Genomic DNA, 12178 nt, shown 5'->3' with positions numbered 1-12178 from the left:
GGAGAGATAGTAACATCAATGATGAGAGAGAATCATCGATCAGCTGCCTCCTGCACGCCCCACACTGTGCATCAAGCCCACAACCTGGGTATGTGCTCTAACTGGGAATTGTCACCTCCTGGTGAATAGGTCGATGCTCAACCACCAAGCCACAGCAGCCGGGCAGTAGATACTTTTAAATTGTTAAACTTTATTACAGATGACATCACCTTACTCCAGAACCCTAGAGGTCTGTACTGGGGCTTTCCTATTGTGGATTGCCAGAGAATCCACACACCATCTTTTTGTTCCTCTAGTACTGTGGAATTTTCCGGGTCATATGGTCCTGGAATCACAGCCTGGCCTCTTGCATTCCATGTACAGAATATGCTGCCTTCAGAACTCAAAGAGGTCTACTGAGACACTGTGCTTCTTTCCTGGGGTAAAAGACACAAGATGCAGCCCGGCCGGCGTGGCTTAGTGGTTGAGTGTCAGCCTATAAACCAGGAGGTCACGGTCTGATTCCTGATCAGGGCATATGCCTGGGTTGCAGGCTTGATCTCCAGTGGGGGGCATGCAGGAGGCAGCCGATCAATGGTTCTCTTTCATCATTGATGTTTCTCTTTCTCTCTCTCCCTTCCTCTCTGAAATAAAAAAAAAAATGTATTTTTTTAAAAAGACACATGATGCAGTAACTTATCTTTTACTTTGGAGATGTTTCAGAATGCTGGACTCAAAAACCTATTATGGCAAGGCCCTAAACTTTTTGTAGGGTTTATCTCCCACCCAGTAGAGTGTGTATCTCATCAAGGAATTCCTTATGACGAGATGCTACAAGGGACTTAACTCATGTTTGTATTAATTAGCCTACGGTAAAATTTGTTTCATTACATGGGTATTTTACTTAAAGTCACAAAACCTATCAAAGTCATTAAATGCAGCCTAGAAGCTTGGCAAGGTATTGTGACATTTCATTGAAGTTACTGACCTCTGCATTCTGTCCATCAACTTTTGGTCTCTCTTAATTATATAAAAATCAATATCCTTCCTGGCTGCCCATCTATCTGGTCTGTAAGACCACCCATGTTCCATTACCCAACTGCACTTGGACCGTGCTGCCCAATGGAACTTCACCCACCCTGCCTCTGAGAATTCAATGTTGCCATTTGGCCTCTGCTATGCCAGAGTCCTGTCATCCCCACTGCTTCGAGGGAAACCAAATCTTAAATAACACCCCTCTCCCATCAGCTTCTACCAACAGAGACAACCACTTCTAAACTTCTCAAAGATGTTGGTGACCACGTTGTTCATGCTTTCCTTTATAAAAATTACAGTCAGCTGGTATGTTTTCCAGTGTAATAGACACTCATTCCTATATCCCCACTTCCTCTAAGCCTTTGATAATTTCTCATATGGTCTGTCATCTTGACTTCATTTACTGTGGGCCATTGTTTCTCCCAAGCTCCCCAAAGCCATCTCAGCAGCTTATTATAAGTACCTCCTGGGGAACTTGCCGGGATGTTCCAGAGTCACAGGAAAGTGTCCCTATTATCATAAATTCTCTATGAATTTGATTAATTCTGAAACGATCCAAACCACCATGAATTTCTAACATACAGAAAGGGGCGTACAAAGAGCATCTCCTTTAAAGTTTGAGAGCAGCATAAACACTTTGCATTTAGCTTAAACCCAACCTCAAGAATCGAACTGTGACCTCCTGGCTCATAGGTCAACCACTGAGCCATGACGGCTATTTTTAAGTAACAGAAAAGGCAGGCTAGGAAAATACTAGCGCTGTCCTTACAGTGACACATCTTGCTGAAGGAAAAAGTTTACTGGGGGCACCTTCACCTAGGAGAGATCTCTAGAGCTACTAAGAGGCTGGGGCGGGCCCAGTGCAATGCTACTCAAAGGTGGTTCGAAGACATACTGGTCTGTGAACTTTTTTTTATACCATTCTGTGACATGATGAGTTCGATTTTGGGTATTTAGAAATTTTTAGCATTTTGACATTGTTGTGATATTCAAGTGCATGAGCAGTGGACTTATCTTGATAAATGAGGTCTGATCAGTTTTGAGTGTTGTCAAACTTTCGTGGTGGGGAACACTGAGTGTGAATTGCACACTTGTCATGGGCAACAGGAACACATACTGGTGGTATGAAGAACTGGATATTTACAAAACAAACAACCAGTTTGAGAGGACCGTTCCATCCTTTCAAAAGTCTTACAATAATTCCAGCAGTGTTTTTAGAACAGAGTCAATTTGTTCATGATCAAAGTAAAAATGAAAATAAATGGCTTGAGAACAAACTAAAGCAGATGAGGGCATACGCTCTGATTCCTGGAGTAAGCCCTGGCCGACCCGGCAAAAAGCGAGAATTTATAAAAGAAAATGGGCAGCAGAGTTGGCACACAGTTCAAGGGCCGGACTCTTTGGTCTTTCCTCTCTCCTTTTTATCCTCATCCAGTTTTTGGCTGGAGCTATAAGAGAATTTTGGTCATTAGGTCCATCATCACAAGTCTATCCACACTTTTCCGTTCTCTTGCAGAGCACAGGAGTCTCAGATTCAACCTGGGCTCTTCCACACTCTGATTAGGAACAGTAGTTAGACTTTCCCCAAAAGCCTGTGACCTCAAGAACATTTCCTTCCTTGGCAATACCATAGAACAGGGGTCCTCAAACTACGGCCCGCGGGCCACATGCGGCCCGCCGAAAACATTTATCCGGCCCGCCGGGTGTTTTTGCCGCCGCTGCCTGTCCTGCTTAGCGGCCGACTCGTCCCAGGCCCACAGTGCGCATGTGTGGAATGTCTGAGGGACAGTGAACTGGCCCCGTTTAAAAAGTTTGAGGACCTCTGCCATAGAACATGTGAGATCTTATGGGCTGAAAGGCTTACCCTGTGGGAAGTGACTGAGACGGTGAACGTGAACCTGCTTTGGTAGTTATTTTCTGAGGGCGGAGCCAGGACAGCCAGCTGGTCTCACCAGATTATCCACCAATACATGGCAGCCAAGGTCCATAGATCCACTAGCTCCCGTAGGAGGGGAAGGTCCGCTCAAAGAAAAATAATTTAGACGACACATTAACAAAAGTAATGTGAAATGTTAAAATCAATACAAATGAAAGGGCTTCCGATTGAAATACTCGGAGGAAGTGAGGAAAAGTCATTCTGTCTCCTTTGCCAAATGAGGTACAGATTGAGCTGGGGAAGGGGGGAGGGCGGGCAGAACCCAGCCCTGCAGTGTTATGTGGAACTCCTCTGCTAACATTACTCACACTCTGTGCAGAAGCTGAGGAAGACAAAGACCTGGATGAAAAACACTCCTCACTTAAAATATTTATTAGTCTGGAAAAAGGACCCAGGCTGCATCCCAACTTTTCCTGAACCACTTCCCGAATCAAGTCACAGGACTCAAAGGAGGTGTTTCAAATAAGCCAAAACCTATCTGGGGAAGAACAGTCAATCATTCCCTAGACCTGACATTACAATTACATGTGTTTGCTGGGGGGTGAGGGTGGGGGGCAGCAAGAATGGTAGGTGGACTAGATGAGGGAGGGGAAACAGGATGGGCCCTTCTTTGTCACAGTTTGGGCTCAGAGAAGGGCTGAGATAAACAGGTGTTTTTGAAAGAGGGGAGATAAAAGGAGAGGCAAAGGAAGGTCAAGGGCTGGGTCACCCTGACCACATAGCACTGCAGAAACAGGGTAGCAACTTGAGGTGCTGGAACAGGGATTTGAGGACTCAGCACCTGGAGAGAGGAGAATCCCAAGGCTTCTTTTTCACCCCCACTGTGAATAGAGGCAAAGCCTCCACCTCCTTTCCCTTCGGAGAATTCAGAAAGGTCTGCCTGAAGGCAAGAGGGCATGGTGGCAGACCTATAGCTCCAGCCCAGACTAAGTTTCTCCCCATTCATTTCCAAAGGCCCTGCTCAAGAGAACTACTGAACGGAGTACCAAGATTCTGTCCCTGCTCCCCAGGTCCAAGAAAGGGGAGTGGAGACAAGGCACAAAGACCCTGGGTACAAAGGTGAACATCAATGTGGCCAAATATAACAAGGGATGCCTTCCTTCACCTGGTAGGTAGCTGGGCCTTTGCTAGCAGCAGAAACCACCATCAAAAGGGCTCACAGAAATGGCCTGCGGAACAGGCCTTATTCCTAGAAAGTCAGGGGAAAAGCCCCAGTTGGTATGGCACCATCTTGGATGGGATGACGGAGGGCAGCGGGCAGACCACTCCCGCGACAACACTCCTGCCTCAGCTCCCAGTGGTTCTCCAGACGTTCCCCGTGGCTGGCAATCAGGGAGGAAACATGTTGTGTTTCACATGATCAGACACTGTTCGCCATTGGCACCTGGTGGGCCTGACAGATTGAGGGCATCCAGGTCAAAGTTGAGGCCAGGAGGCTGGAGAGAGATGAAGGAACTCAGATAACTGCTCATATTTCAGGTCAGAGCATCTGAAGGTCCATCCCCAGGAGCCACAATTATCACCTGAGGTGGAATCACTAAAGGCTAAAGAATTCTGGAAACCTGGGCTCAGATTAAAATCTAGAAGATATACTCACCATCTCCCCAGCCAGCTCTTTTGGAGGATGGCCCAAATCCTGTAGCTGGAAAATAAGGAAAGACGAACATCAGACAGAGAAAACCCCAGAAGCAGCTGAAAGCAAGAATCTGAGCTGTGGTCTCTCTGCTTTCTCCTGAGGACCACGCTATCTGGCCTCTCCTGTGCGCCCTCTTTCACCTGGGTTTGGCACTGTGGCCTGGGTTCCTTCCCAGACTGTCCTGCACCCAACACCCCGCCTGACAGCACCATCGGGCAGACAGCAGGACGAGGCCTCACCTGCTGCATTAGGTCCAGCACTGTCTCAAAACGAGCCTTCTGCGTGGCCTCGCTGTCGGTGGGGGTCTCTGCTTCGAACTGCTCGCAAATCTTGCCCATGACGCTGTGCTGTTCCTGATATTTTTCAAACTGTTCTGGAGGGAGAGACTCCCGGTGACCCTGCAACCATTCTGGATACTAAAAAAAGGAAAAAATGGGCGGGGAGGAATTAAGTGAATAATGGATAAGGAAGGGCAATAGAATATGAAGAGCAATAAAGTACGAAGGAGAGGGGAAGACAAGAGAAGGAAAAGTTAAACAAGCTATTTCAGCACGAGAAGTAGCAATGACCCCAACCAATCACCTGGCTCTGTGAGCATCTGTCACTGAGGACGGTAAACTTTTTCCACGAAGGGACAGACAGCAAGTATTTTAGGCTTTAAGGGCCACATACAGTCTCTGTCACGTTATTTTCCTTTTTGTTTGTTTTGATTTTATATCTTTTAAAAATGTGAGAGTTGGGTCCTAGCCTGTTTGGCTCAGTCTAAAGGGTTGCGGGTTCAATTCTGGTCAAGGGAACGTACCTCAGTTGTAGACTCGATCCCCAGCCCTGGTTAGGGGGTGTGTGGGAGGCAACCAATCGATGCGTCTCCCTCACACCGATGTTTCTTTGTCTCTCCCTCTCCCTTTCACTCTCTCTAAAAATCAAAATATCAAAGGAAAAATATTCTTTTTTTTTTTTTTGGATTTGGGAAATTAGTGAGTTTTATTTTTTTATTTTATTTTTTTTATTGCTTAAAGTATTACAAAGAGTATTACATATGTCTCCTTTTTTCCCCCCGCCCTTGACATTCCCCTGGCCTCCTCTACCCCCCCAGTGTCTTATGTCCATTGGTTATGCTTATATGCATGCATACAAGTCCTTTGGTTGATCTCTTACCCATCCCTCTCCTGCCCTCCCACCCTCCCCGGCCTTCCTGCTGTAGTTTGACAGTCTGTTCGAGGCAGCTCTGCCTCTGTATCTATTTTTGTTCATAAGTTTATAATGGTCTTTATTATCCATAAATGAGTGAGATCATGTGGTATTTTTCCTTCATTGACTGGCTTATTTCACTTAGCATAATGCTCTCCAGTTCCACCCATGCTGTTGCAAATGGTAAGAGTTCCTTCTTTTTTACAGCAGCATAGTATTTCATTGTGTAGATGTACCACAGTTTTCTAATCCATTCATCTGCTGATGGGCACTTAGGCTGTTTCCAGATCTTAGCTATGGTGAATTGTGCTGCTATGAACATAGGGGTGCATATATCCTTTCTGATTGGTGTTTCTGGTTTCCTGGGATATATTCCTAGAAGTGGGATCACAGGGTCAAATGGGAGTTCCATTTGTAGTTTTTTGAGGAAGGAAAAATATTCTTGAGTGAGGATTAACACACACACACACAAAATTAAAACAGACAAAACAAAAAGAAGAAAGCTCGCCCTAGCTTGTTTGGTTCAGTGGATAGAGTGTTGGTATGGGGACTGAAGGGTCGCCGGTTCGATTATGGTCAAGGGCACATGCCTGGGTTGCGGGCTCGATGCCCAGTGGGGGGCGTGCAGGAGGCAGCCGATCAATGATTCTCTCTCATCATGGATGTTTCTCTCTCTCTCCCTCTCTGAAATTAATAAAAATATATTTTTTGTTTTAGAGAAGAAAGCCCTTTAAGGGCTGTTAACGTTAAAAAAAAAAAAAAAAGTAAAAGTTGGATGTGGTCCACCCAGACCTTAGTTTGCACTATTCATTTCACACTTGATCATATGTTCCTCTATGCAACTGAAAAGCTTCTATTCCTGTATTTTATTTCTTTAATAAAACTATATACTTGTTCACGGCAGCAACCACCATTTACATTGCTCTTAAGTTGTTTTTAGCAAAAAGCCAGTAAATCCTCAGTGAAACACTGTTAGAGAACTGAACACAGAGATGAAACAAGGGGTTGCTCAGACAACTAAATATATTAAACCATTTTATAGTAAACTAGAGCTGAAGGGTTTCCCTTTCTCCCTTAAATATCCTCAGTGCGGTAAAGCTTTATTCTCTTAGAGACACAACTCTCCAACTCTCCCCAATCCAAATAAACAAACAGGAGAAAGAAACAGATGGGAGTTATATACCCGAGTTTCTCTATCTTTGCAGGCACTAAGCAGACAAAGTAGCCACGGGAGTGGATACAACGGGGAACAGGGAGGACACGCAGAAACAGTTCACAAACCTTTTCTGTGATCTCCTTCAGTGACGGGTACAGCACATCCTTGGACAGTAGGTTCTGCATGATACTCTGCATGATGGGGAGGATGTTTCCTTCAGCATCCCCTTCATCCATGCCCAGTCCTTCCATGGCCTTGGTCAGCTCCTCTTCTGACATGCCTGAGTTCTAGAAAGGACAGAGAGAGGTGAGCAATACACTGCCTTCTTGGGATGCTTCTTACCTTTTCAGGTGGGCAAGAACTATTTAAATTTGTAGCAAAACAGAGAGGCAGGGACAGACTGGAGATGATACCCAAGAGTCTGTCTTAGAGACCCCGCTGGTGAAGAGTCTGCGAATGAGCCCCTTGTGGTCCCCTCCCCCTCCCCTCACCTGCAGATCAGTGGCATTTTTGGCCAATCCACTTAGTGTCTCCTTTAAGCAAGAAGTGAATTCTTGTTGGGAAGTTACATCACTACCTAGGAGAGAGCAAAAGAGCCATGGTCATTTACGATTTTAACTGTTTGCTTACCTAGACTGACCTGGTTACCAGCTTGGATATGGAGCATTTAGTTGTGAGTCACTAGCACTATCAAATTCCAGGATGCTCTATGGTTATCTTCATAGTCATTTTCACAATCGACACGGCCTGTGCGTTAGTTTGTGCTCCATGATAACACTCAGGATAACACTACCCCTTTGAATCGATCCGTTTCCAATAAAACTTCCCATTCCGTTCCACCTCTCATACCCCTTTCATCAGCAGGATTCGCTCCCTCCGCCCCTCCCCCTCTCCACCCCGTGGCAGTGGTGTCATGACTGCTACCAGCTTCATTAAGAATTCTGGTGGTCTCGAGCAAGGGTGACGTAAGAGGTTTGCTCAGGTGTTTCCAGGTGTCCGGGGCCCGCCTCACCCACTCTTCCCGCAGCCTCCGAGAGCTTCTGGAACTGCTCCACCAGGTGGGGCTCTTCCTCAGCCAACTCCTTCATTGCCTTCTCGAACTCGGCTGTGGCTTGGGAAGCCAGCTCGCTGTCGAATAGTTCCTGGAAAAACTTCTCTTGGGAGGCGAAGAGGGCATCCTGCGGGGGAAGAGTGGCCAAAATGCATCTCTTGGCACTACCCTGCACCTGACCTCTGACAAAAGTCACAGGCAGAGGCTCTGGGAAACAGTGCCTCCCTCCGACCCACCCCTATTGGGCATTCTAACCACCTCTCTTAAGGCATCTGGCCTCAGCGGGAAAGGTATGGAGTGGCGTTCCCAAATCAATCATGTAAATGTCCGCTTTTCTCAAAGAATTTCCTGAGATCCACTCCACCGCAAGCCCCTGTTTCACCAGGACTGAAGCCTGCAAGGGCATTCAGCCTGTGAGGTCAAGGCACCCTCCTCCCACTCCGCTCTGGCCCACAGGGACCTGCCCCACCGCTGCTCAGAGCTGCACACTATCTCCCCCCACGCCCACCCCCCAAGCAGGTGGAGTTTATACTTTGGCAGTGTCTCCTGGCGATCTCTTCTGGGGCCCCGAAGCATCAGGGGCCGTGGTGGTAGGCGGAGGTGCCGGGGAGGGTCTGGCCTTATCGAAATCATCAAGCGCACCTTCAGAGACAAGAGACGTGGTGTGTGTGTGGGGATGGATGAGAATAGAAGGCTGGGCAAAGGACTGAGAGAACAACCTTTCAAACTGCCACCTTCCCTACATGCTTCCCTACAAGCCTCCCAATTCTCTCCCCATTATCTAATTTATTGGAAAAAAAAAAAAAAGAGGGAAACACACCTTCAAGTAGAACAGGCACCTCCCTCAGAACCGGGAGGAGGGTTACACAGAAATTCTGCAGAAACACCTCTACCTACAGCGCCTTCCCTGCAAACCCTACACATACATCCAACAGGAGCAGAGAACACGATACCCTCAGCCCCCGGCACTCACTCCGCAGCCCTAAAGGAACTCACCTTTGGCAGGAAAGCAGAAGCCACCCTCCGTCCCGCCCACCCTCCCATGGGTCCTGGTACCAGTACAAACTGAACTCCAGGGAAGGGCATCCAAGCCTCTCACCCTCCAATCCGGCCCTCCCTGGGCAGAGCTCCGGGACTCCTCTGGCCCCGTCTCTGCAGATGGCCGTGCGCCAAGTCACACAGAGTCACTTGGCACTCGCCACCGTTTGTTCATCCTTCCGCCTGTGACTGGGAAGACAAGAACATTCACCTCTGCCCTGCAAAGCCGGTGCCCTCGCTGCCAGTCTGCGCGCCAGGCCTCGGGGGCGAGCCCTGGCCCACTCCGGGCAACACCCGAGAGCATGGAGGGCACGGCGAGGGAAGGAGGGGGGTGACCTGTCTCCCTGAGACCTTCTCAACCTCAGCTTTTCAAAACAATAGGAAAGGAGTCGGCTCCAGCTCTGCCAGGAGGAGGGGACGGGACGGGGCCCGGGGAGAGAGGGGGGAGGCCTGGAGGAGGGGAGGGCCCGCCGGGAGGGGCGCGCCGGGGTGGCGAGCTGGGGAGCCACCGTGAGCGTCTGCGAGCAGCCCCCGGAGGCCCGGAGAACCGACCAATGCAAAGTAGGGGCCTGGGGCCCAGAAACGCCGTCCGCCGGACTACCGTGTCCGCTCCGGCAGGGCGATCGGCCTGGGTCCTCGGGGGGCTCCCAGCTCCCGCCGCCGGGGAAGGGGCCAGGAGAGGCTCCTCCGAGTCGCAGTCAGACCCGCCGCCCCCGTCCGGCCCCGGGACGGCCTCCCCGCTCCGCCCCAGCAGCTCGGGTTCACTCAACGCCCCGAGCGGGTCCTCACGCCGCCTCGCGTCTCTCCGTTGCGGGCTTACTTTCCAGAAGCTCCTCCAACTCCCGGTCCGCGTCGGCCGCGACCCCACAGTCCCCCTCCGCTGCGGCCATCTTGCTGCCTCCGCTGCACCGTAGGGGGCGGGACTCCGCACCTCGCGCCCCACCCCTTCCGCCTCTGCGACCAATGGTAAGGCGGGCCCGGGTAGCGTCGTCATTTTTAAAGGGACAGCAAGGTGTGGGGTTTGTTTTTCTTTTCAAAACCATTTGACTAACAGAGGGGAACTTACTGGGATCTTTGGCTAGGTTTCTTACTGGCCTGCACACTTTCTGACATACTATGTATTTTACCTATTTATATTGTTTATATTGTCCTCCCTTCCCCTTCGCTAGGCCTCTCCCTCTGGAATTTCTGCGCCGTGATAGCAAGGATTTTACTCATGTCTTCACTGCTGTATTCTCACTCGTAGGCGGGGCCTAACACCTAGTTGGCTCTCCCAGACCTTATATGAGGACCATCTTTATGCGGAATCAAATGGGCATCTCTTGTTTCCTAGTCCCCATGAGAATTGTCACACTAAGGCCTGGGACTTAGAACTCAATGTTGGTTGAATCAATTCAGACAGGAAAAATTGCTGGGATCCAGCCCCAGCAGGTCCAGGGGTTCCCAAAAGTGTGGACGGAGTCGGAGAAGAAGGAATGACATGGAGACAGTGTTCAGTTGATCACCATGGTTGGGTTCTCTCTTTATTATTCTATTACATCTTTATTTATACCATTTGATCCTATAAGCATGCCTCTATAGCAGGGGTGGGCAAACTTTTTGACTCGAGGGCCACAATGGGTTCTTAAACTGGACTGGAGGGCCGGAACAAAAGCATGGATGGAGTGTTTGTGTGAACTAATATAAATTCAAAGTAAACATCATTACATAAAAGGGTACGGTCTTTTTTTTTTTTTTTTTAGTTTTATTCATTTCAAACGGGCCGGGGGCCGTAGTTTGCCCACGACTGTTCCCACGGCTGTTATAGACTATAGAGCAGCCGTTGGCAAACTACGGCCCGGGGGCCGGATCCAGCCCGTTTGAAATGAATAAAAAAAAAAAAAAAGACCGTACCCTTTTATGTAATGATGTTTACTTTGAATTTATATTAGTTCACACAAACACTTCATCCATGCTTTTGTTCCGGAGGCCCTCCGGTCCAGTTTAAGAACCCATTGTGGCCCTCGAGTCAAAGTTTGCCCATCCCTGGTCTATAATCACATCATGGTATGTTTTGGGTAACCTTCTACAGTTCCTTGTTTCATTTCCAGTTTCTTATCTGACCTTTGCCAAAAACCCTGTCTCTGTCTAGTTCTGTTGATTTTAATCCTGTCTAGGTTAATCTCTGTGTTCCATTATAAGGGCTATTCCAAGGTCACTGCTCTACTGATAAGCTATAAGGAAGTCACTGAAGGAGATAATCCTACCCAGTAAAGGTTATGTCCTCCCCGCCTCGCTGCTTGCCTTCCCTGGGACTGCCCTGTGTAGGTGGGTCTCCAGGGGTATAGGCTTTGGTGCTTTCCCTGGTGGGCAGAACCCTGGGGATGTGGGCCCCACAAGTCCCAAAGTTATTGCCAACAGTCTTAGTCCAAGTTCTTCATAAGTAGTACATGGTATTTCTGTAACACTAGGGGGTCTTACCGATTCATTCCCTTCTTTAGTCCTGTTAATTCCTAACTCCAGGGAAACACCCTCACCTGGGAAACAACCTTTCTCGGGGAGGTGGTCCTGGTTAAAACACATAGCGCTAAGAGGGGGAGCAAACATATGCCATATACACCAGGTCCCTTGAAACATAAGCTGTGCAGATGTTTCTTCCCTGCAGCGACTGTGTCAAGCAGCAAGGGTGGACCGGCTTCCGGCAAATTCCCCCATTTTTATTTTTTAAATGACAGTGCGTGTAAATCAGCGGCCACCTCTCGGATTAGGGTGTTTAAGACTCAGAAGAAGACTTGTTTGTGACTTTGCCAACAGGTCAGTCCCAGGCTTAACCTTATATCGGCTCCCCACAAAAAGTATTACCCTGGGACCTTGAACTGAGCAAGAGAGCAATTTGGATGTAGTAGTAATAGACCTGCCTTCCCTGACCATCTCCTCTTCTCTGTACAGAATCCAACCGCCACTGGAGAGAATTTGGGGAGGCTCACACAGAGACACTCTAGACAACCCCTCCTCCTCTGGATTGTTCTATTCAGATCCATCAGAACACACAAACTGCCCGAGATACAAATCTACTTTAGCACTTAGAGGGCACCTACTGTTGAAGACCCCGCACAGTGGAAGACAGATAAATCAGGACCAGCTGTAAAGGAGCTGACTGGGGATTAGGCTGGAGGT

At 48.6% G+C, this 12178-nt stretch overlaps 1 protein-coding gene across 1 annotated transcript; it reads right to left on the bottom strand.

Annotated features, from left to right (window-relative positions):
• Positions 1-3306: 3306 nt before the first annotated feature.
• On the bottom strand, positions 3307-9954 carry PEX19 (peroxisomal biogenesis factor 19). The gene is made up of 8 exons (XM_081111880.1): positions 9843-9954; positions 8517-8626; positions 7946-8111; positions 7425-7510; positions 7059-7220; positions 4826-5002; positions 4548-4592; positions 3307-4386 (listed from the first exon to the last, which is right to left on the bottom strand). The coding sequence occupies exons 1-8, from the start codon at positions 9910-9912 to the stop codon at positions 4303-4305; spliced, it is 900 nt and encodes a 299-aa protein (XP_080968006.1). The 5' UTR covers positions 9913-9954; the 3' UTR covers positions 3307-4302.
• Between the last annotated feature and the right edge of the window lie 2224 nt (positions 9955-12178).

Source organism: Myotis nattereri, assembly GCF_964212035.1.
Source record: "Myotis nattereri genome assembly, chromosome: 18".
Classification (NCBI taxonomy): domain Eukaryota; kingdom Metazoa; phylum Chordata; class Mammalia; order Chiroptera; family Vespertilionidae; genus Myotis; species Myotis nattereri.
This window is presented reverse-complemented; position numbering and strand designations above follow the sequence as displayed.

What these genes read in the sequence shown, in the direction of transcription:
- PEX19 (XM_081111880.1), bottom strand. Translation starts at nt 9,912, where the DNA reads ATGGCCGCAGCGGAGGGGGACTGTGGGGTCGCGGCCGACGCGGACCGG. An exon ending in CGCCAGGAGACACTGCCAAA is followed by an intron (nt 8,112 to 8,516) that starts GTATAAACTCCA and finishes CTTCCCCCGCAG; the next exon opens with GATGCCCTCTTCGCCTCCCA. An exon ending in TGCTGGACCTAATGCAGCAG is followed by an intron (nt 4,593 to 4,825) that starts GTGAGGCCTCGT and finishes CTTATTTTCCAG; the next exon opens with CTACAGGATTTGGGCCATCC.